The sequence below is a fragment of the Apis cerana genome, linkage group LG15 (assembly GCF_029169275.1).
Source record: "Apis cerana isolate GH-2021 linkage group LG15, AcerK_1.0, whole genome shotgun sequence".
Classification (NCBI taxonomy): Eukaryota; Metazoa; Arthropoda; class Insecta; order Hymenoptera; family Apidae; genus Apis; species Apis cerana.
The window spans coordinates 7,083,997-7,107,771 of NC_083866.1; the positions used below are offsets into that span (position 1 = coordinate 7,083,997).

General features: G+C 31.8%; 6 protein-coding genes across 6 annotated transcripts; 2 read left to right on the plus strand and 4 right to left on the minus strand.

Moving 5' to 3' along the window:
- Positions 1-91: 91 nt before the first annotated feature.
- On the plus strand, positions 92-4,446 carry LOC108002294 (cilia- and flagella-associated protein 61-like). The gene is made up of 10 exons (XM_062085861.1): positions 92-467; positions 528-863; positions 931-1,138; positions 1,231-1,400; positions 1,642-1,854; positions 1,929-2,033; positions 2,089-2,166; positions 2,229-2,345; positions 2,427-2,492; positions 2,572-4,446. The coding sequence occupies exons 1-10, from the start codon at positions 321-323 to the stop codon at positions 2,764-2,766; spliced, it is 1,635 nt and encodes a 544-aa protein (XP_061941845.1). The 5' UTR covers positions 92-320; the 3' UTR covers positions 2,767-4,446.
- On the plus strand, positions 3,009-5,912 carry LOC108002296 (homeodomain-only protein). Its single transcript, XM_017063890.3, has 3 exons — positions 3,009-3,889; positions 4,951-5,135; positions 5,229-5,912. Exons 1-3 carry the CDS (start codon positions 3,766-3,768, stop codon positions 5,298-5,300), a joined length of 381 nt encoding a protein of 126 aa, XP_016919379.2. The 5' UTR covers positions 3,009-3,765; the 3' UTR covers positions 5,301-5,912.
- A 43-nt stretch (positions 5,913-5,955) lies between these two features.
- On the minus strand, positions 5,956-7,838 carry LOC108002295 (dihydroorotate dehydrogenase (quinone)). Its single transcript, XM_017063888.3, has 2 exons — positions 7,041-7,838; positions 5,956-6,981 (listed from the first exon to the last, which is right to left on the minus strand). The coding sequence occupies exons 1-2, from the start codon at positions 7,390-7,392 to the stop codon at positions 6,155-6,157; spliced, it is 1,179 nt and encodes a 392-aa protein (XP_016919377.1). The 5' UTR covers positions 7,393-7,838; the 3' UTR covers positions 5,956-6,154.
- On the minus strand, positions 7,584-13,345 carry LOC108002265 (uncharacterized). Its single transcript, XM_062086206.1, has 8 exons — positions 13,008-13,345; positions 12,462-12,933; positions 12,127-12,357; positions 11,688-12,022; positions 9,389-9,544; positions 8,847-9,318; positions 8,563-8,793; positions 7,584-8,450 (listed from the first exon to the last, which is right to left on the minus strand). Exons 1-8 carry the CDS (start codon positions 13,143-13,145, stop codon positions 8,110-8,112), a joined length of 2,376 nt encoding a protein of 791 aa, XP_061942190.1. The 5' UTR covers positions 13,146-13,345; the 3' UTR covers positions 7,584-8,109.
- Positions 13,346-15,010: 1,665 nt separating this feature from the next.
- Positions 15,011-20,127, minus strand: LOC108002282 (uncharacterized). The gene is given in 8 exon segments (XM_062086207.1): positions 15,011-15,676; positions 15,768-15,998; positions 16,060-16,528; positions 16,602-16,757; positions 18,306-18,634; positions 18,748-18,978; positions 19,067-19,538; positions 19,610-20,127. Coding segments are annotated over 8 exon segments (2,418 nt in total). The 5' UTR covers positions 19,799-20,127; the 3' UTR covers positions 15,011-15,335.
- A 129-nt stretch (positions 20,128-20,256) lies between these two features.
- LOC133667411 (odorant receptor 47a-like) lies at positions 20,257-23,730 on the minus strand. The gene is made up of 4 exons (XM_062085880.1): positions 22,557-23,730; positions 22,162-22,491; positions 21,598-21,985; positions 20,257-20,701 (listed from the first exon to the last, which is right to left on the minus strand). Exons 1-4 carry the CDS (start codon positions 22,695-22,697, stop codon positions 20,361-20,363), a joined length of 1,200 nt encoding a protein of 399 aa, XP_061941864.1. The 5' UTR covers positions 22,698-23,730; the 3' UTR covers positions 20,257-20,360.
- Between the last annotated feature and the right edge of the window lie 45 nt (positions 23,731-23,775).

Sequence of the window (23,775 nt, forward strand, 5' to 3'; positions counted from 1 at the left end):
GGAATTTAAAAAGATCAGAAAAGTTGTCCACTTTCTTCTTTGTTCGAAAGAGGCAGAAGGGTAAAGTTTCATGGATTTATTTTTTTTTTAGTTGCAATTTCATAAAATTCGCGAATCTCACATTGATATCGCCCAACGGTTTGCCTTACGACAATGATTACAACGATTTGAGCGATCGAATGATACCGTTCACCGGCCGATACTGCCGGAAATATCGTCGGGAGCTTCCCACGCGTGTCTGGATCAACATCGTGTACGGAACGGTTATAACGATTAACAGGTAGAAAGAGGAGGCGACGCTCGAATCGAGACGATCGCGGATGCATTCTTCTTATGATCGACAGGAAGGAGAAATACGTGACCGTGTTGCAGCAAGGGAACATCACGTACGATTATTTGATCTTGACCTGCGGGATGCAGTATCAAAAGCCCAAGTTTCAAGAAGAATTGGAACTCGAGAAGAAAGGGTAATAAAGGAAGAAAACGAAGGGAAACGTAATAAAATATCGACGATATTGTTCGCGTAGACAATTTTTGGACGCCGAAGTGCCTTGGAACATGTTGACGATCAACGACGACACGGAAGCGGCCGTATGCCTGGAGAAGATAAAAAAGCAGACGGAAAATTTGAAAAAGAAAAGTTAATCGATCGGGGACAGGAATGGATGGAATGCTCCTATACGATTGATCAATTTTCTGATTTATTTTTAGAGATTATCATATTTTACGGAAACAACATAGATTGCTACTGCGCTCTCCAAGGGTTGCTAGAATTCGGAGTGGATGGCTCTTGGATCACGTTGATCCAGCCCACGCTGGCCCAGTGCACGGCCTACGACCAGGCGTTCTTCGACGATTGCGAAGTACGCGAAAATAAGGCCTCCTGGTTGCTTCCATCCGATAAATTTTGATTTCGAACTCGTGTTCAAGGTGTACACGGAAGTGATGGAGTCGATCACGAGGAACAACATCAACATAATCATGGGATGGGAATTGATTAATTGGAAGGTGGAGGACACGTCAAAGGGTAAAATGATCGAATCGATCGTTATAAAGTCGAAGGGCAAGAGCGAAGTGATGGATTGCGACTTTTTGATCAATTTTTACGAAAAGACTATCGGCATGAAGATATTCTTGGGTGATTGCCAATATTTCACGTCAATCGTTAAACTATAATTTACGAGAGTCGGGGAGGTTGCGTTTCACCACTCGATCGATCCGTTTTTTCAGCGATCTGTAGATCCGGGTTGATGTTCGACGGTCAATTGGTCATAGATTCGGACTTGAGAACGAACGATCCGTCGATCTTCGCTGCTGGCACCATAACCAAGTATTGCAGAAGGTATTACAGCGAGTCTTGGCAGCACAAAAAGTTCAACAGAATCGAGATCGGCGAAAAAGTTAGTAGATCAACGTTCTACATTTCCAGATCGTTCAGAGCAACGGTTCTTAAAATACGAGAATTCGCGAATTTTTCATTTCGTCTCGTAGTTACTCGAGCTTAACTACGATTCGTCGTCGATAAAATGCAAATTGTAAGTGAAACACGATAATCGCCGATAATAAGTAATTTCAAACGATATCGAATTATTATTAGAGAATCGAACCGCTTCGACGAATTTTAAATTATTTATAATATAGTTGGCGAAAATCATTCGTTCGTTCATCGAAAACGAGCACCAAGGCAAGGATCCAGCGTCCGTGCCATCGAAACGTAAAGTCTACGAATCGATATACGTGTTCCGATTACCATTGATAGTGGCCTGCATCCTACCTGGTGGTTATCGATTTCTTTACGTACGAAAATGCGGGAAAGGCACGCCACGCAAGATCGCGATTCGTTACAATATTTACGTGAGTGTTACGTGTCGATCGATTGACGATTCCCCGACGAAAATACTTTCTTTCAATTGTTGTGCGTGTTTTAGGGTCAAGCGCTGATCACGGGATCGTGCAAAAGCGATATCGGCTACTTCCGGATAAGATTAAATCGGTTCAATATGGTCGAGACGATAACCTGTTTCAACAAAAAGGTAAAAGGGGGGAGTTTTTATTTTTCAAAATTAAAAGGATTGAGTTAATTTTTAGAATTTCGAAGTGGATCATATGTGCTCGTTGTGGGGAAAACACGAGAGCCTGTTAAACGATTTAAAGGCGCGATTCAAAGTAAGCGTTCACGCGTTTATCTTCGAGTATTCGAACAATGTAATTAAATCCTCGTGATTCAGGAATCACTGATCGTGGACTTTTTCGAATACTTTCGGGAACCGTGGGCCCTGGCCATATTTTACGATAAATTCGATTGTCTTCGGGTGGAGAATCGTGCCACGCTCTTGTCGAAAACGGTAAGAGACAGAGAGAGAAAAAAAAAAAGAAAAAGAAACGAGAAAGAGAGAAAAGGAAAAAAACACAGATATTATTTGTAGGCGATATCCGGCCAATCTTTGGTTAACGATTGCGTACATGCTCTAATACAGTCGAAATGGGACGAGGTGAGTTCGAACGAGGCGAATCGAATCGAGCTTTCGAAAACGAAACCTCTGTTAATACGTTCTGCCAACCCACATCTAGATACAAAAGAGCGATCTTCAAACCATCCAATCGAGATTCGTTGGTTCCGTGTATCACCAAGAGATCGAGGAGAATCTGCTCGATTTTCTGCAATTTTGCCAAGATGATCTACCTGTGTATTGCACGCCCGATAAAATATACGAATTATACGAAGGCATCAAGGATAGCCCGCTGTACAGCATATTCTACTCTTGAGCAACCTAACCTCGTCACACCTAATTTCTATATATATAATATATATATACACATATATATTTCTTTTTTCTTTTTCTTCTCGAACGAGATCAAAATAAAGAATCGCGAAACGAGCTTCCAAGTATCATTTTATAATTTTACACTATGCATTTTCGATCGAGACGCGACGGTTTCGTCAAAAAACCACAACGAGCGTATTGGCAACTGGTCGTGTTACACGTGGACGAACGTTACCGACTTTTAATAAACGAGTTCCCGATCCGAGCCCTCGATCGTTCCATCCGCGCCTACTTACTCGGCATGCGATCCGATCTGTGGGTCAAGTTTAACATTCCGCCGTGCTACTCCATAAACATACGGCTCAAGGCAGCGTCTACTTGCCGCCTACGCATCGTGAAACAACAAACACACCGTCACTGAAATGTCGTGGCGTGCTTGTTTAAACGCAGAATTCTCTCTCTCACACACACACATACACGTCATTGAGAGATCGTTGATGATTCGATTTGATGCTCTTTTTGGAGAACGAGAATCATTTAATCTCGAGAAGAGAAAGCGAAGCGCTTAGAGAATCGATCGAGGTGCGAATAGTTCGACGTGAGAAAATACATAGCGTGCCGTGTTCAAATGCTCGTTGTTTGTTATTAAATAGACGAATAAAAAAATAGCGAGATAATTTATCGATGCTCGTACGACGTAGAAAGGGAGCCAAATACTTGATGGCTTAACGGACCGGTGATTCAGAACCGGAAACAGAACTGTATAATTAACCTTTTTGGCAAGGAACTCGGTTGAATCTTTCGTTAGATCGGTGCATATCTATTATCAAGGCTGAATATCTCCTACGTGTACGCATCGATTTACATTTTTAAATTGCTTAACGCGCGCTTAAAATCAATTGCGGCGAAACCAGGTAGGAATCAGTCGCGCGTGAACCGCGCACACGAACGTTTATCATCCTCTCGACCGAGCCGAACGCAAAACTCCATTCCGCGAGAAATGAGCGAGTATTCCTCGTATTTTTACGAAAGGAGGTGTTACATATGCGAACGAAGTGCTTCCTATCCGAAGAATCGCTATGTCCCCAAAAAATCCACGCATAGAGTGAGATTCACCGAGCCGAGTAAGTGGAATAAATTTTTAAAAATCGAGTGGGGAAATTGGCCACGTGCCGCGTATCAATTTTTCCCTCTTTTTATTCCCACCTCATATTTCATTTGTTTCACGACTCGTTAGTATATACTCGTGTCATATTTTTAACGAATAGAATCGTTACCACTTAAAAAGTAACATGATACGATTCCACATTACGTTTCATAAAAATATAAAAACTTCCTTCTCAATTTGCTTTCATGTGGAATGAAAAATATTACGTGCGCTTGTTTTCCATTTCGATCCTAAATTTGCCACGTTTCCGAGAAGAATAGCATAAAATCGATGCGAGACGCACGATGAGACACGCGATTCAGACGTAGCAAGCCAGACACGACTTTTGTTATTCCCGTTCCCGTGTAATCGGCTCTTGAAATGTATCCAAAAGCGTGTAGAGTCCCTGACGTTGGGTCAATGTCGCGCTATTCTCGTTCCTCCGTTTCGTTCTCCGTGCCCGTGGATTTTTACAGCTGTTGTTCGCTCCAAGAATCGTAAAAAAAAAAAAAAAAAAAAAAGAAAAAAGAAAAATCATTTGGACGTTTAAATTCGACGAATTTAACGGGGAAATATAATCGTTTCGTTCCAAAATAAATTTCTTCCCATTGTTAAATTGTTCGTCGAATAAGTTTCCAGTTAAGGACTTGGCGTGTGTAATCGCGCCTAATCTTGCACAATAATAAATAACATTAAATAAATACAAAACAGCATTGCACGCATTTACGTAATAACCGGCGTTATTATACAACTATTACGATTACCACGCCTTAGTCGTATAACTTGCAAGCTAATGATAATGCGAGGCGCATATTATATAATGAAAGTCAATTTACCGAGAGGTCGACCCTCGTGCTTTTACGGTATATCAGCGTGTTATCCGTAAAAGGGAATATTCAAGACCTATATTGGCGATGCGTCGCGCTGATTCACACTGTCTTCTGTCGCGATAATTGTCGCGATTTTCCCTCCTCTCGGCACCGTTGTCGCCTTGCATGCAACCACTACTTGCACCACTGATGATGCTTCTGTTCGTAGGCAAAATGTTGAAATCAGCCTCACCGCAATATCCCAACAGAGGATCCGATGCCCGAGTCATCCGTTTGACCACGGATCAAGAAGCTGTTCTCCAGGAACAGTTCAATAGATGGCCGAGGGCACCTCATACAGCGGATATCGTCCTATTGGCGGCCGAGACGGGACTTTCTGAAGCCGATGTCGAGGTTTTTATACTTTTTTCTGAAAAAAGGAAATATCTTAAAAATATTATGATCAAAAGAAAGATATTCGATATTCTTTTTCGTTGCATCTTCCAGGCCTGGTACTCTATCCGATTAGCACAGTGGAGGAAGGAACAGGGTCTGGGAGGAAATCTTGGTTTGCATTAACGTTGACCCTTTTCTCGAATGTTATCGTAACTGTGTACCTGAAAATGTAATACGTGTAAGGATTGCCCGTGAACCTGATAACGATCAATTTCTTTATCGATCTCTCGTTGCTTCTAGTTTAGCGATTATACTCGTGTATTTTATTAATTAAAGTATACGCGATTTATTTATATTGTCAATGTGTAGATGTTGTTAGAATGATTAAAAGCGATGGTACCAAAAATTGACTTTAAGAAGTAATTGCGGGTAGAAAAAGATATAATAAGGAAATTAATTGTAGTTGTTTTCTGACGATTTTATCATTATTTATTTTCATTCTAAAGTAGAAGAATATTAAAGCGCTCGAGTAAAAATCTTTTTCCAAGTGTGTCTCGATATTTTTGTTTAATGCGTAAGTATGTCGCGAAAAGAAGACATTACCAGTGAGTATTAATCATAGTGTACGTAAGATCTGATCGCAGATCGAAAAATGAAATATGTTAGTTGTAACATGTCAGGTACCACAGATATATTTTAATGCTTTTAAATAGTTGTACTAAATAATTATACGAAACATATATTTTAAAATAAAAATGTTTGTATAACTTACTTAAATAAATATTACGCAAGGAACGTCAGTCGTTATAAATTTTGAAAATGATGAAAAAAAATATTATTGTTGCGTATCACAAATATTGTTTTATTACTTATATAGAATACTTAGAATATACATGTAGAATATACATATTTTCAAAACAGAAATTAATTATAGCAATTAAACGAAAAAAAAACGAAGTCGTTTATGTTAAAATAATTTTAACATAATATAATTCAATAATATAGATAATTTTAGCAAATAATTATTATGTATATAACTATTTACTAATATTGACATCTTTCCCAATCGCATCTTTAATAGATTTCAGGCCATCTTGTTTCAGCATATCATTTAATTCTCGTTTAATTTTTCCTATGACTGGTGGCCCCATAAATATAAATGATGTATAAATTTGTACCAATGAAGCACCAGCTTTAATTTTGTTATAAGCATCTGCTCCACTAAATATACCACCAACTCCGATAATTGGAATAGTACCTCGCGTTCGTTTATACATATCAGATATCATTGCGGTTGACATATCGGTAAGAGGTGCACCACTGAGGCCTCCGGTTTCGTTTTTAAGAGGACTCGATAAATTATTACGCGTTATTGTAGTATTGCACAATATTAGACCATCTACTTTTGACTTCTCTTCAAGTATTACATTTGCAATGTCCTGCTTTTCGGAATCGGACAAATCTGGAGCGAGCTTCAATAGTAAAGGTTGATTGCTTTGTATAGATCGTCTGATTTCGTTAATTTTTATTAACAAATCTTCTAAATCTTGTTTTCTTTGTAATGTTCTTAATCCAGGAGTATTAGGACTAGATACATTAATTACAAAGTAATCTGCTACGTCTGAGAATTTCTTAATACCATCTATATAATCTTGAACTGCATCTTCTGATGTTTTATTTTTACCCAAATTAACTCCAACGATACCATTAAAGTTCTGATTTTTTTTTAATTTTTGTAAATATTTCCACACTGCATCATAACCTTCGCTATTGAAACCATATCTATTAATAACTGCATTGTCTTCTAATAATCTAAATAATCTAGGTTTGGAGTTGCCTTCTTGAGGTTTTGGTGTAACCGATCCTGTAATAAATGTTATAATATAACATTGTTTTAATTATGATTCATTTTATTATTCTTACCTATTTCTACAAAACTAAATCCTATTTTGTGCAAGCCTTCTATTGCTTCACCCTGTTTGTCAAAACCAGCTGCCATCCCTACTGGATTTTTAAATTTTAAATCCCAAACATCAATGGCAAGAGAAGTTGGATCATTTACATTTGGTTTAGATAAAAGACCCCATTTTAAAATTTTCACTGCGAAATTGTGTGTAAATTCGGGATCTATTAATTGTACGAATGGCATGACAAATTTGTTGTAAATGTTTTCATCACCCTGATAAATGCAGACCCCGGCATAGAAAACAGTAGCGGTACTGGTCACTTTTAAAAATGACTTAAATTTTTCTTTATTGCTCAAACGATATGCCATCTTAAGATAAAAATACCTCTTTTAAAAAAAAATACTTTTTCGTCGAAAAACATTTAAACTCTTTTTTGAGGTTAAGGTGTGCACAGCGTTATATGTAAATACGTTCAATTCATTATAAAAACTTTACATCGCAACCATAAATAATTAAACCAAATTCTATTTTTAAATATATATTTCAAATATTTCTGCGCTGTTGAAACATATTACAACAATGAAAAAGTTACTGATAAACATATAAGTAACTTTTAGTAAAATTAAAAAAAGAAATCTCGATGAGTAAAATCCTTTACATAAAAATAAAAAACATATGTTACTATATCAAACATATAAAATATTAAATATATTTACATGAAATTATATGTCTTTATGAATTTGATATTTAAAAACAAATATTTAAAAAAATCATTTCTAATCAGTCTTAACTAAGAAAGGTATGTTAGCATCCATATATGTTCTTTGCGCCGCTTGGTGGCGTTCTAATCTATTGTGATTGGCTAATTTAATGACAATGCCATCTCTCGAATATTATATGAATTATTGATTGTTTACTGAGATGATCTATTACATATTTTCGATTCTAAAACCATTCGAAATCCAGGTATTTAAAATACTATCAATAAATCACGAAAATATATTATATTTACATTATATAAATATACTAACATAAATTTTTAGATTCTTTTATATCGTTATAATATTTGTTTTAATATAAAAATCTTAAGAATTTACCATCACTCGGAGAACTGAAAGATACGACATCGAAGTTCTTAAAATACTCATATATGTTTCCATATTAACAACAAAGAATTTCCCAGCTGTCAAGAGAACTGGACGTTGAGATTTCATAATAATAAAAATAATATCTTTCGATACATTTTTTGGCATATCATACCAAGTACAGAAGTACACCGAATTACCGATACCTTCAGTTTGAGTTTTTAAATATTCACCTACGTAACTATATGCGAACAATTGTATCAAAAGAATGGATATCTCCGCAAGTATTTTTATCGTCAAGACAACATTTCCAAAAGTCAAAGTGAGAATAAGTTGAAATCCTAGAAATAATTGTAAATTATTTTTATAAACTTTATAGATCAGATACACTTAAAACATTATTTTGTTATAGTTTATCAAATGCCATAAAGTAAAAATGATACGAATATTCACCAGTTGTACATATAAGTACACAACTTGAAAAAAGTTGTATGACCAAGATAGAACTAACTGTCTCATTCAGCATCTTACTCAAATTCAACAAGTAAATATGTCTTTTGATTAATAAAATAATATGTTCCATTGTTCTTTCGTTTGTATTGGACAATTTACTGTATTTCAGTTTCAAAATCTCCACTTGACCACACAAATGAAAAACAATACCGAAAAACAATGAATCGCTACCTATAAAAAAAAAAAACAAATATAAAAAAATATTTAATATAATAAATGATTACCTAGATTCCCAGTACTCGTGAATAATAGCATCATGTATTCTACGATGAAAACCATGAAACTTAAATTTTCCGGCATATTTATAATCGCCAATGCATTTTTAGATGGAATTGGATATTTTATTATACTTTTTTCCGTTACATTAATTATATCTTCTTTGTTTCCAGTAAGCATAGGCACAGTCATGAAAAGCGTGGACGCGAAAAACGAGCAAGATATTAAACTGGCACATGCTACTCTACTCATATAAGCATGCCGACGCATAATCACTCGATTTTCTTCACTGTTTAATTCGTTGTAATCTTTAATCGCAGAAGAAAAATTGGAAACGAGTCCTATAGGACGTATACGAAAACACATCACTTTTGCCACTGCTAAAATACCGCAATTAATTAACAGAAGAGCATCTAGGTTATTTTCCGCGTTGCTTCTGTCCAAATATAATTCCATTTGTAAAATCACTACCATCAATAACTGAAATAAAACAATTCTTAAACACAATTAATCATAACTTGTGAGACACAATGATATAAAAATTTTATACCAAAAGTGAAATTGAAAATATGGTACGTGAGATTGAAAATATTTCGTGCACTTGAAAAGGCCAAGTGCCTACGGGCCATGACAAGAATTTCAACGGAATCATAGCGTAAGTGAAGTCTTTATTCGATGTTGTCTTCATTTTTTTAGAAGATGTAAGAAATCGTCAATCGATCATACTCAGTAATACTTGAATACAATGTATTCTTTTTCTCCCTTTTCTTTTTGCGATGCGTTGTATTTTTCGAATCATCTTTTATTCAGCTGTAATCACTTAACTGTCTATCGTTCAAGACATTTCCATTTCTATATCAACTGTCGTCACCAAGAAAATTCCGACAGAAGTTGTTACTTTTGTAGGTACTTTATTGCTATACTTTGATATGAATAATAGAAACCCATGAACATTTGCTTCGAAAATTGGTCTAAGTTTCTAAAGGTTCATTTAAAAAAACATTCTTTACGAGCTAGGAATATAACATTTCGAAAAAGAAAAGAATTGTTTTCTTATAACTAAAAGATCCTATTTCTTAGAAGAAAAGTAGAAAACAACTGAAATGTCTAAATTACTTTTAACATGAGCAGAAAGAATGCAATTGTAAACGGAATTCTTAAAAATTGAATTGTCGGAAATTTCTTTTTATGAGTATACATTGGTGCAAGTTAAAATTCTATCATCTTATAGAATATAGTATATTTCATGCATTAATATTTATGTAAAAATTTGTGAAAAATATCTTATTATTTTTTTTATCAAATAACAATATTATTTTATTATAAAATTGTTAATCGAAAATTGTTAAATATCGAAAATATATAACATTTATAATCAAATAATTTTTTTCATATGTCCATCATTATTTTTCAGATCGATAGATAGAAGCCTAAACTTCAAAAACAAGTTTTCCAACTTATTTAAATGAATTTTGATGATAAATTACCAGTATTAGATTTCTCGATATACATCTCCGAAATTGTAATAAATGAAAGTCAATTTCTTCGATTACCAGTGTAGATATTTGCAATCGAAATCACAATTTTCAATGCATTAATCTTTTGTATTCAAAAAGATTAAATCTATTGTATTCAAAAATATGAAATCTGTTTAAATATTGAAACATTAACATGTAAGTATATAAGAAATATAAAAAAAATAACTATTAAATTTCAGAAATATTTCAGGAACCTTCTTCTCTTAGAATAATTTTCTTCTAAGATATTAACTTTTAAAATTAATGCTTTCAAATTTTTCAAAAATTTTAATAAAATTTTGCATTTTTATATACATTCATATATATATTTTATGCATAAATTTGTGGAGAATATTTTTCGATATAAGATAGAATACATAAAATCAATTTATTACAAAATTGAAATTTTTAGTTTTTGATTTTATTTTATTCATTTACTAATTTATATGTTCATCTTTATTATAATTCTTATTTTTTCAAAATTATATATTCTTTCTGTTTACTTTTCTTGATTCTAGAAATATTTATCTTTGTTCATTTCTTATTTGTATTTTTCTTTTATCGAACAATATTTTTTTACAATTTTTTTAATCATAAAGATATTAGAAGTATTTAAAACAAGTCGTTTTTAAGAAATATATTTTTTCATCGAAAAACGATTTCAATTTTTTTGATGATTAGAAAGCATATATCTAAATATATCTATTGCAAAATGATAGTAAGATTACATTATGATTCTAATTAATTAAATTATATTCTATATTTACATATATATATATGTTTACATGAATTATATATATATTTCAAATATTTCGCAATTAAAACACAAAATATGATTGCAATTAAGATCTATCGGCAATAAATACATATTATTAAATTAAACATATAAAATATTAAGTATTTTATTTTGCATAGAGAGTCATTCTTTTGCATGCATTTCACATTTAAATAATCTAATCATTTTAAATCATTTATAACTAATTTTAAGAGAGATATATTAATATTCATGTGATTTTTGTGCCACATGATAGTACTGTGATCTGCTGATTGTTGTTCATGATTGATTAATGTGTCAGATAGCATTACAATATAATTTGTTATTCATTTCGAAAATTTATTATAGTATGCATTTATTGTAGTAAACTGAAACGATATCTATTGCACAATATGATCATTTTCAACATTAAAACGATTCAAATTAAAATAATTTTGATATCAATAGATCACCACGAATATAATATTTAATACTTTATTGTGCTTTATTACATTAATATAAATATTTAAATTCTTTCATGTTCTTAAAATATTTACTTCAATATAAAAATCTTAAGAATTTACCATCACTCGGAGAACTGAAAGATACGACATCGAAGTTTTTAAAATACTCATATACGTTTCCATGTTGACAACAAAGAATTTCCCAGCCGTCAAGAGAAAAGGATGTTGAGCTCTCATAATGATAAAAATAATATTTTGTGACACATTTTTTGGCATATCGTACCAAGTACAGAAATACACCGAATTACCGAGACCTTCAGTTTGGGTTTTTAAATATTCACCCACGTAACTATATGCGAATAGTTGTATCAAGAGCACAGACATTGCGATACATATTCTTATTATCATGACGATATTTCCAGTGCTCAAAGCAAGAATGAATTCAAATCCTAGAAACAGATATAAATTTCTATAAATGAAATGCATTTAAATAAAATTATGTTTAATCAAATGTTATTTCATTAAATGAAATAAAAGTCTTGCAAATATTCACCGGTTGTACATATAAGTACACAACTTGAAAATAGTTGTATGACCAAAATAGAACTAATTGTTTCATTCAACATGTCGCTTAGTTTCAACAAGTAAACGTGCCTCCTGGTTAATAAACTAACACGTTTCATTGTTCTTTCATTCTCATTGGATAATTTATTATATTTTAATCTTAAAATTTCTACTTGACCGCACAAATGAAAAGCAATACCAAAGAACAAGGAATCACTACCTAATAAATATTTAAAATGAATATTTAAAATGAAACAAAATATTTTGACACCGAAATCATATTCCGGATAAGTATTGATATTTATATACATGACAGATGATTACCTAGATTTCCAGTACTCGTAAGTAGCAGCATTATGTACTCTATGATGAAAACCACGAAATACATATTTTCTGGCATATTTATAATTGCCAATATATTTTTAGATGGAATGGGATATTTTATTGCACTTTCTTCCGTTACATTAATCACTTCTTGTTCATCCCCAGCAAGCATAGGCACAGTCATGAAAAGTGTGGAGCCGACATACGAGCAAAATATTAAACTGGCGCACGCTACTCTACCCATGTAAGCGTGTCGGCGCACAATCACTCGATTTTCTTCACTGTTTAATTCGTTATAATCCTTAATCGCAGAAGAAAAATTGGAAACGAGTCCTATAGAACGTATACGAAAACACATCACCTTTGCCACTGCCAAAATGCCGCAATTAATTAATAGAAGAGCATCTAGATTATTTTCCGCATCGGTTCTGTCCAAATATAATTCCATTTGCACGATTGCTATCATAAGCAACTGCAATGAAACGATTTTAATCATAACGATATTAATCATAACTTGAGAGATGCAATGATAATAAAACTTCGTACCAAAAGTGAAACTGAAAATATGGTACGTATGAGTGAAAATATATCGTACACTTGAAAAGGCCAAGTTCCCACGGGCCACGACAGGAATTTCAATGGAGTCATAGCGTAAGCAAATTCTTCGTTCGATGTTGTCTTCATTTTCTTAGGACGATGTAGGATATCGTCAATCGATCATACTTAAGTATCATACTTGAATACAATGTAACTTTTCCTTCCTTTTCTTTTTCTACATAGTGACTGACGCGTTGTATTTTTCGAATCATCTTTTATTCAACTATAATCACTTAACTATCTATCGTTCAAGATGTTACCATTTTTATATCAACTACGCGTAAGAAAATTCCGATGGAAGTTATTGCGTTGCAGATACTTTGTTCCTTATACTTTGGTATGAATAATAGAATCTCAAAGTCAGTAAGCATTTACTTATTTCTAAAATTAGTCTGAATTTCTAAAAGAATTCGAAAGAAACATTTTTTGCAAGTTAAGAATATGACAATATAAAAAAGTAGAGAATTGTTCTCGCATAACTAAAAGATTCTAGAAAAAAAATAGAACTAAAATGTTTAATGTTAATTAAATTGCAATCACTTTTAACAAAGAATGCAAATGGAATTCTTAAAAATTATATTATTGGAAATATCTTTTTATCAGCACATGTTCTGTTGATAAATTGTGTTCCATGTATTAATATTATCCAAAAATTTGAAAATATCTTTTATTTTTCTCTTATGGAATAATATCATCTTTGTTATAAAGGATATATCAAACATGAAGAGATCGAAATTGTGAAATGAATATATTACATTTATAATCAAATAATTTTCATATGTCTGTTATTATTTTTAACAGACAGAAAGAAACTTTTTAGTATCTTTGAAGATGAATACGTTTATAATAATAAGTTTCCTAGCTGTCACAGTAAATTGAATTTCGACGACAAATTACTTCATATATTACTCCATACGCTCTCCGAGAAGATGGTTTATGTGGTTTCTTCGGTTACCAGTGTAGGCGTAAATAATGTATTGTATATATATTTGGTTTTTGTCTTGAAGGAAGACTAAAAAAGTGAAATCTGATTTGAATATTAAAATAAGTAAGTAAAAAACATCAAATAATTACATTACAAATATTAGGTATATTAAATTATAGAAATATTTTTGTTATGAAGATTTTTTTTTAATACATTAATCTTTATATAATAATATTTCCAAAAATTTTACATTTTTATGTATATTTTTATATATATTTTATATACATTTCTGCTTGTCATAGAAAATATTTATATATAAATTTATAAAAAATATATAATTCAATAGAAGGAAATTTTGAATTAATTTTTATCAAAAATTTCGTATTAGAAAAATATAATATAAGAAAAATTTTTGATATCCACAAAAATATATCTTTTTAATTTAATTTTATATATTTAGTTATGAAATATTTATAGTTTTTATACTTATCTTTTATCTTCTATTATCTTTAGTTTTCGCAATATTATACATTTTTCTTAATTTTATAAGTACTTATCTTTATTATTTTTTCTACTTATATTTTTATTTTACTTATGAATATTTTTTTATAATTTTCTTGATTTTAAAGATTTCAGAAATATTTAAAGTAATTATTTGAGACTTTTTTTAAATAAATATATTTTTTTGAAAAATCATTTCAATCTTATTTGAAGATTATATAATATATAAGTATATAACATCTACGTTCATTACAAAACAATAATAAGATCACATCGCAATTTTAATTAAACATTCTATATTTACATGTATTTACATATATTACATATGTATTTATTTCAAATATTTCCGCGTATTTAAAACAGAAATGTGATTATGATGCAAGAAGTATTAATAAATATATATTATTAAATCAAACATAAAATATTATTCATTTACAATTGCATAAGTTTATAGAATTATTGCTATTTAGTATTTAAATAATCTAATCATTTTCAACTAATTATAAGAAAGGAATGCTAGTATCCATATATGTTCTTTTATGCCGCATGATGGCACTGCTGATCTATATTGTTGTTTTTTGTATTATCCATATATCAAATAACATCACAGTGCTATCACAGTGCCATCTGTTATTCATTTCGAAAATCATTTATTACAGTCTACTGAGATGATATCTGTACATTTTCAACACTAAAATGATTTAAATTCGAATATTTGATTAATGGATCACCAAGAATGTATCATTTATTTTATTTTATTATATTTTATTTCACTAATATAAATTTACTATATTAATACAAATTTTTAAATTCTTTTATATTCTTAAAATATTTGCTACAATATAAAAATCTTAAGAATTTACCATCACTCGGAGAACTGAAAGATACGACATCGAAGTTTTTAAAATACTTATATATGTTTCCATATTAACAACAAAGATTTTTCCAGCTGTTAAGAGAACTGGACGTTGAGCTTTCATAATAATAAAAATAATATCTTTCGATATATTTTTTGGCATATCATACCAAGTGCAGAAGTACACCGAATTACCGACGCTTTCAGTTTGAGTCTTCAAATATTCACCTACATAACTATATGCGAATAGTTGTATCAAGAGTACGCACATTATTATAAGTATTTTTATCGTCAAGACGATATTTCCAATGCTCAAAGCGAGAATAAATTGAAATCCTAGAAATAGAATCAGTCACTGTTATAGCACATTTAAATATTATGCTTTGTTCGTCATTTCACGAAGTGAAGTGAAAGTACAAATATTCACCAGTTGTACATATAAGAACACAGCTTGAAAAAAGTTGGATGACCAGAATAGAACTAATTGTCTCATTCAGTATTTTACTCAGATTTAACAAATAAATGTGCCTTTTGATTAATAAAATAAAATGTTCCGTTATTTTTTCGTTTTTGTTGAACATTTTACTATATTCTCGTTTCAAAATCTCCACTTGACCGCACAAATGAAAAATAATACCGAAAAACACTGAATCACTACCTAATAGATAAAGAAAAAAAAGATATTTTAATACAAAATATTTGATATGATGAATCATTACCTAGATTCCCAATACTCGTGAATAGTAGCATCATGTATTCTACGATGAAAACCATAAAATACAAATTATCAGGCATATTTATAATTTCCAATGCATTTTTAGATGGAATTGGATATTTTACACTTTCTTCGGTTACATTAATCACTTCTATTTCGTCCCCAGCAAGCATAGGCACAGTTATGAAAAGCGTGGAGCAGACATACGAACAAGATATTAAACTAAGGCATGCAACTCTACCCATGTAAGCGTGCCGACGCATAATCACACGATTTTCTTCATCGTTTGATTCGTTGTAATCCTTAACCGCAGAAATAAAATTGGATACAAGTCCTGTAGAACGTACACGAAAACTCATCACTTTTGCCACTGCCAAAATGCCGCAATTAATTAATAGAAGAGCATCTAGGTTATTTTCCGCGTTGCTTCTGTCCAAATATAATTCCACTTGCACGATTGCTATCATAAGCAACTGCAATAAAATTATTCTTAAACGATATTAATCATAATCATTTGAGAGATACAATGATACTAAAATTTCGTACCAAAAGTGAAATTGAAAATATGGTACGTGTAAGTGAAAATGTATCGTACACTTGAAAAGGCCAAGTTCCTACGGGCCATGACAGGAATTTCAACAGAGTCATAGCGTAAGTGAAGTCTTTATTCGATGTTGTCTTCATTTTTTTAGAAGATGTAAGAAATCGTCAATCGATCATACTCAGTAATACTTGAATACAATGTATCCTTTTCCTCTCTTTTTCCTTTTTGCACATAGCGATGCGTTGTATTTTTTGAATCATCTTTTATTCAGCTGTAATCACTTAACTATCTACCGTCCAACACGATTCTATTTCTATATCAACTGTCACTAAGAAAATTCCAACTAAAGTTATTACTTTTGTAGAGTACTTTATTGCTGTACTTCGATATGAATAATAAAAGCCCATGAGCATTTGCTGCGAAAATCGGTCTGAGTTTCTAAAGGTTTATTCAAAAAAATATTCACAAGTTGTTAAGTTAAGAATATGACAAAATGGAAACATAGAGAATTGTTTTCTCATAACTAAAAGGTCCTATTTCTTAAAAGAAAAGAAAACAACTGACAGTGTTAAAATGTAAGTATATATAAGAATGTAAAATTATAAAAAAAATAACTATTTAATTATGGAAATATTTTATGAATCTTTTTTGTTATTAAAATTTTATCTTAATATATTAAATCTACTTTCAAATAAAATGCTTTTAAATTTTTCCTTTCACAAATTTTGATAAGATTTTGCATCTTCATTTTTCTAGTTTTATATTATTTATCTGTCACATATTTATTATTTTTATATCTATGTTTTAAAATTTTTATTTTTTAATATTGCACTTTTATATTTTTCTTAATTCTAGAAATATTTACGTTTGTTATTCATTTCTTATCTGCATTTTTATTTTACATATTTATGAACATTTTTTTTTACATTTTTAATTTTAAAGATTTTAAAAATATTTAGAGTAATTCTTTCGTTATGCTAATCATTTTTTTAAATAAATATAATTCGTTGAAAAATCATTTTAATTTTTTTATATGATTAGAAATGCGTGCATAATATATGTAAGTACGTACAATTATTAATATAATAATAAGATTACATCACGATTCTAATTAATTAAATCACATTTTATGTTAACATATGTATGTATTTACATATATTATATATATATTTATATGTAATTCAAATATTTTCGCGCCTTCAAAGCAGAAATATGATTATAATGCAAAATTTATCATTAATAAATATTAAATTAAATATATTAAATATTAAATATTTACATTTACAAAAAATTATATCGTTATATATTTGATATTTGAATAATCATTTTTAATCATTTTCAATTATAAGAGAAGTATGCTAGTGTCATATATAATTTTTGTGCCGCATGGTGGCACTGCGATCTGTTGATCGGCATTATTGTTTGTTGTATTAGCTAATGTAGTCACATATCAAACAACATTACAGCGCCATCTGTTATTCATTTTCTAAATTATTATTTATAGTCTACAGAAACGATATCTGTTGCACATTATTCGACAATAAAAATGATTAGAATTTGAGTATTTTACATTAATAGATAACAAAATATGTAATATTTAATATTTTATTGTGCTTTATTATATTGATATATATTTTTAGATTCTTTGTTCTTAAAATATTATACTTTTATATTATTACTTCAATATAAAAATCTTAAGAATTTACCATCACTCGGAGAACTGAAAGATACGACATCGAAGTTTTTAAAATACTCATATACGTTTCCATATTGACAACAAAGAATTTCCCAGCCGTCAAGAGAACAGGATGTTGAGCTCTCATAATGATAAAAATAATGTTTTGTGACACATTTTTTGGCATATCGTACCAAGTACAGAAGTATACCGAATTACCAAGATCTTCAGTTTGAGTTTTTAAATATTCACCCACGTAACTATATGCGAATAATTGTATCAATAGTACACATATTACTATAAACGTTTTTATTGTCATAACGATATTTCCAATACTTAAAGCGAGAATAAATTCAAATCCTAGAAACAGATAATATAAATTTCCATAAATTGAATGCACTTAAATAAAATTATGCTGTTGTTTAATCAAATGTTATTTTATTAAGTGAAATAAAAATCTTGCAAATATTCACCGGTTGTACATATAAGCACACAACTTGAAAATAGTTGTACGATCAAAATAGAGCTAATTGTTTCATTTAACATGTCGCTTAGTTTCAGCAAATAAATATGCCTCTTGGTTAATAAAGTAATATGTTTCGTTGTTTTTTCGTTCTCGTTGGACAATTTATTATATTCTAGTTTCAAAATTTCCACTTGACCGCACAAATGAAAGGCAATACCAAAAAACAATGAATCACTACCTAAATATTTAAAATTAAACAAAACATTTCAATACTAAAATCATATCGTGAACAAGTGTTGATATTTATGTGTATGATGAATCATTACCTAGATTTCCAGTACTCGTAAGTAGCAACATTAAATATTCTACAATAAAAATCACAAAATACATATTTTCCGGCATATTTATAAGTGTTAGTGTATTTTCAGATGGCATAGGATATTTTATTGCACTTTCTTCCGTTACATTAATCATTTCTTCTTCATCCCCAGCAAACATAGGCACAGTCATGAAAAGCGTGGAGGCAACATACGAGCTAAATATTAAACTGGCTCACGCTACTCTACCCATGTAAGCGTGTCGGCGCACAATCACTCGGTTTTCTTCACTGTTTAATTCGTTGTAATCCTTAACCGCAGAAGTAAAATTGGAGTTGAGTCCTATGGGCCATACATGAAAACACATTACCTTTGCCACTGCCAAAATGCCACCATTGATTAATACTAGAGCATCCAGATTATTTTCCGCGTTGCTTCTGTCCAAATATAATTCCACTTGTAGGATCGCTAGCATTAGCAGCTGCAATAGAACGATACTTAAATCCCGATTAATCATTAGTTGAGAGACGTAATGACGCAAAAACTTCATACCACAAAAAAAGTTGAAAACATGGCACGTATGATCGAGAATGTATTGAACACCTGAAGCGGCCAGGTACCCAAAGGCCATGACAAGAACTTCAACGGGGTCATAGCGTAAGCGAAGTCTTTGTTCGATGTTGTCTTCATTTTCTTCAGCACGGTATAAGAAATCGTCAATCGATCATACTTAAGTATCATACTTGAATACAATGTAACTTCTCCTTCCTTTTCATTTTCCACATAGTTGCGCGTTGTATTTTTCGAATCATCATTTATTCAGCTATAATCACTTAACTATCTATCTTTCAGGATGTTACCATTTCTATATCAAGTGCGCGTTATCAAGAAAATTTCGTCGAAAGTTGTTACATTGTAGACACTTTGTTGTTATTATATTTTGATATAAATAATAAAAAAGCTCATTTGCTTCGAAAACTAGTGTGTGTTTTTTATTTTACATTTAATATTTATTCATCAAGTAGTTAGACAATGAAGAAATGCGAAGAACTATTTTCTCATAGAAGAAGGAAAAGTAGAGAACAACCGAAGTATATCAATTCTATTATTTTCAACGCGATGGTACAATTATAACTTTTTGAAGATGCATTGTTGGAAATTTCTTTAGGGAGGAATTTCTTTAGTAAGAAAATATCTCGTTGTTTTTTCTCATCGAATAGTAATAATACCATCTTTATTACACCACTGAAGAGTATATCAAATATTGTGAGATGAATACATAATATCGATAATCAAACAATTTTCATGTGTCCATCATTACTCTCAAGACGGATAGGTAGGATGCTGAACTTTTCAGTATTTCTTTGAAGGTGAATATATTCATGAAAACGAATTTACCGGCTGTCACATGGTAAGAGGAATTTCCACGACAGATTATCAGTATTAGATCTCTTGCTGTGCGTCCTCGAGATTGATACCAGAATGAATGGAAGGCGGCTTGTGCGATTTCTTCGGTTCGAGATTCGAGAGCGTCGCCAGCGTAGGCGTAAAGATATAACTGTATGAGCAAAGTTACCATCAGGACCATGCTTTTCAATGCACCGATGTTGTCCTTTGTGTTTAAGCAGACCAAAAACACAAAACCTGCTTTCAGAAACAATACATCAGTATTAAAAAGTAAGTATATAAAAATATAACAAGTATAAAATTATATTTCAGGAAAAATTTCATAAAACATTTTCCAAATTCTTGAAGTATATTAAAACTTTTGGCAAAAAATTCGATTTTGTATCAGAAGAACATAAATTGATAGGAGGTCACACGAGAATTTTTTCCAGGAATTTTGCCAATTCTTGGAAATGACGTCAAATTCTTGAAATAAATTGAAACTTTGGTCGAAAATTCGATTTTGTATCAGGAGAACATAAGTTGACAGGAGGCCGCTCGAGAAAATTTTCTGAGAATTTCGCCAGTTCTTGGAATTTTCAAAATTCTTGGAATTCGCATCAAATTTCTGGAATTTTTGAAATTCTCATAGTAAATTCGTTTCAATATTGTACAATTTTTTATTTTTTATTAATTTTTTTCTTAATACTTATCTTTGTATATTTACCTCATACTTAATAATATTTACCTTACACAGCTTTTATTCTTCGCAATATTGCACATTTTTTAAACATTTTTTTTAAATCTAAAATATTTACTTTTGTTACTTACCCTTATCTGTTTACAATTTTTTTAATTCTAAAGGAAGTTCAGAATTTACCTGAACCTATGTATCTTTATCATTCTCGTTTGTTTTTGATAATCTTAAAAAAATATTTCAAATAAAAGTCGAAGATATTTCGTGATAAATGCATTTTGATATTATTAGAAATAATTTACAATATTAAAATATATGAAATGTATGAAATATACAAAATATACGAAATACCAACTTTTATTTAAAATATTATTTATTTTTTAAATACTATTGAAAACAAGTGAGACGAATCGAGATTTTATTGTTAATGTGTAACGAAAGCAAATGTAAATCTTACCGTCCACACAAATCAGCAATGCGCTCATCAATAATTGTACAAATATGATCATGTTGAAAGTCTGTTCTAAATCGTTGACGAGTACCGCGAGTTGGCAATGTCGTTTCACGAGTGGACCGATCTTGCTCTGGTCGACAAACTCGATTTTGGCAATTCTCATCTTGAGAATCTCGAATTGGCCGCACAAGTGCATAGTTAAACTAAAGAACAATCCGTCGTTGCCGCAATGAGCGACCGCGTTGACGAAAATGAATATTCCTTGCAACACTAGCACGCAAACGTGATGGAGCAAAGGCAACGATCCGAACACGCAATAGGACGCCAGGAAATAATTCAATTTCAAAGGAATATCCGGATTCATCGATGAATTTTTCGAGTTTTGAAACATCTAAATGGAGAAAATTTTTTCAAGCATCAGTTTCGATTTTCGAATAAAATTGGCAAATTGCTCTTTTTTTTTTTTTGAATAAAAAATACCAATATTATATCTCTCTATCATCAAAGAGAATTATTATTCTCCTGTAATATAACGTCGAAATCGAAAGACAATAAACTTTGACGAACCTGGAACGGCAGAATATCTCCGAAAGGTAAAGCTTTGACGATGAAAGAAAATCCGGAAGCGTAGCCCAAATAAAGTATCATCAGAGAGACGATTCGTCCTTTCTTAAGGTATTCCATCATAATGTATTCGTGGCGGGAATCGTGAACGGTCGACCAATCGTTCACCACCGAATTTATAAGAACCCAAGTGTGTTTCGAATTCAAACGTAAGATAAGAAGTTTGGCGAGGCTGATGACGGCCGATAGATCCATGACGAATGCGTCCATCGCGTCGTCGATGTCGAGGCAATGGCGATAGATTTCCAGGGACAGGATGTAGATAATACCGATCTGATTGCGAAAAGAAAGATCCTGGGAGGATCTCGACAATTACCACCAACTTTTTCGAAACTTACTTGTGTCGTCACGGCGAAAATCCATCTGCCAAAGAACGAATTCTCACCGTTCGATGGCCAAATACCAATTATTTTTAACACCATCTTCTGGACCATAAAATTACGAATGCGCTTGTCGATCGACTCCTTTCTCTTGCCCATCGTACCGAGATCAGATTCGTATTACGCAATTCGTTTCCCTCGCGCGACCACACTCCTCTACTTTCCACCTTGATTTCGTATATGTATCGCGTATACAACGAAAGTCACGCCTACTTACGTGCATATAGCTCCGTCTCACGTCTTTGATCTTTTATTCACGCGGACACGTACGATATTACGTGCGGATAAGCTTATATTTTCATATAAATAAAAACATAGAGTTGCCGACAGGAGGGGAAGAAAAGAGAAAAAGAAAAAGAAAAGAAGAAGAAGAAGCATAGGAAGAACGGACGTAACATTTCCGTGATTGCAATATTCGCAAATATTACGCAAGATGACACACACTTGGAAATGTTATCAATTATTAACGAAAGGGGTGAACGAAATCATAGAAATCTCCGTCCTCTTGCTGTTTCGAATCGAAGGAATAACGTTTCCTTTGCATCATCACGATGAAATTCTCGAGTTCTCCTTATCGAGCATCGGAGTTCATCGAGCAAAACACGGATGAAAACAAGAATTCTGATCTCGTAACGGTGTTTCTCGAGCCTGGGCAGCACGCGTGCGTATCTAAATGGTGCGGTATTTTTTTTTAAACGCGGCCCGATACCCGAGAAAACTGGCACTCGACACCTGTTGTTCCATCCACAGATTACTGAAAACGTGGTCGAATGCCAAACGAATAGGCGAGCCATCCCATCACCGTCTAAATCCTGGCACTTGGCCACAGCCACGGAACCGGTTGCGCGTACGAAGAAGAAGTTTCGACCTTGCCACCTTTCGAATTCATCGAGCCGATGCCATACCATCGCGTTGACGTGAGTGTATTCCCTCGAAATTCGTTTCGAGGTCAATGAACTGGGCTGGCAGAGGACTCACCGAAAGTGGCCATCTTTGGATCCGGTTTTATACGCCGATTCACATTTAATCCATCGTTCTAAAAAGTATATTATTTTAACGCATACCTTTCATAATATCCATTATAAACGATATACAAATAGAATATTATTCGATTCTAATTCTTCTTCATCTCTCGAGATAGACTTTTCTCCGAATTATCACGAATTAGACCGGATAC

Excerpts from the sequence above, each read along its gene's own strand:
- LOC108002294 (XM_062085861.1), top strand. The coding sequence starts at position 321 with ATGCATTCTTCTTATGATCGACAGGAAGGAGAAATACGTGACCGTGTT. Across the intron at positions 864-930 it reads CGTTCTTCGACGATTGCGAA|GTGTACACGGAAGTGATGGA; the intron begins GTACGCGAAAAT and ends CTCGTGTTCAAG. Across the intron at positions 2,034-2,088 it reads TAACCTGTTTCAACAAAAAG|AATTTCGAAGTGGATCATAT; the intron begins GTAAAAGGGGGG and ends GTTAATTTTTAG.
- LOC108002296 (XM_017063890.3), top strand. The coding sequence starts at position 3,766 with ATGAGCGAGTATTCCTCGTATTTTTACGAAAGGAGGTGTTACATATGC. Across the intron at positions 3,890-4,950 it reads AGTGAGATTCACCGAGCCGA|GCAAAATGTTGAAATCAGCC; the intron begins GTAAGTGGAATA and ends TTCTGTTCGTAG. Across the intron at positions 5,136-5,228 it reads TTTCTGAAGCCGATGTCGAG|GCCTGGTACTCTATCCGATT; the intron begins GTTTTTATACTT and ends TGCATCTTCCAG.
- LOC108002295 (XM_017063888.3), bottom strand. The coding sequence starts at position 7,392 with ATGGCATATCGTTTGAGCAATAAAGAAAAATTTAAGTCATTTTTAAAA. Across the intron at positions 6,982-7,040 it reads ATTTAGTTTTGTAGAAATAG|GATCGGTTACACCAAAACCT; the intron begins GTAAGAATAATA and ends CATTTATTACAG.
- LOC108002265 (XM_062086206.1), bottom strand. The coding sequence starts at position 13,145 with ATGAAGACAACATCGAACGAAGAATTTGCTTACGCTATGACTCCATTG. Across the intron at positions 12,934-13,007 it reads TATTTTCAGTTTCACTTTTG|TTGCTTATGATAGCAATCGT; the intron begins GTACGAAGTTTT and ends GTTTCATTGCAG. Across the intron at positions 9,319-9,388 it reads TATTTTCAATTTCACTTTTG|TTATTGATGGTAGTGATTTT; the intron begins GTATAAAATTTT and ends GTTTTATTTCAG.
- LOC133667411 (XM_062085880.1), bottom strand. The coding sequence starts at position 22,697 with ATGGGCAAGAGAAAGGAGTCGATCGACAAGCGCATTCGTAATTTTATG. Across the intron at positions 21,986-22,161 it reads GAGATATTCTGCCGTTCCAG|ATGTTTCAAAACTCGAAAAA; the intron begins GTTCGTCAAAGT and ends TTCTCCATTTAG. Across the intron at positions 20,702-21,597 it reads ATTGCTGATTTGTGTGGACG|GTTTTGTGTTTTTGGTCTGC; the intron begins GTAAGATTTACA and ends TTCTGAAAGCAG.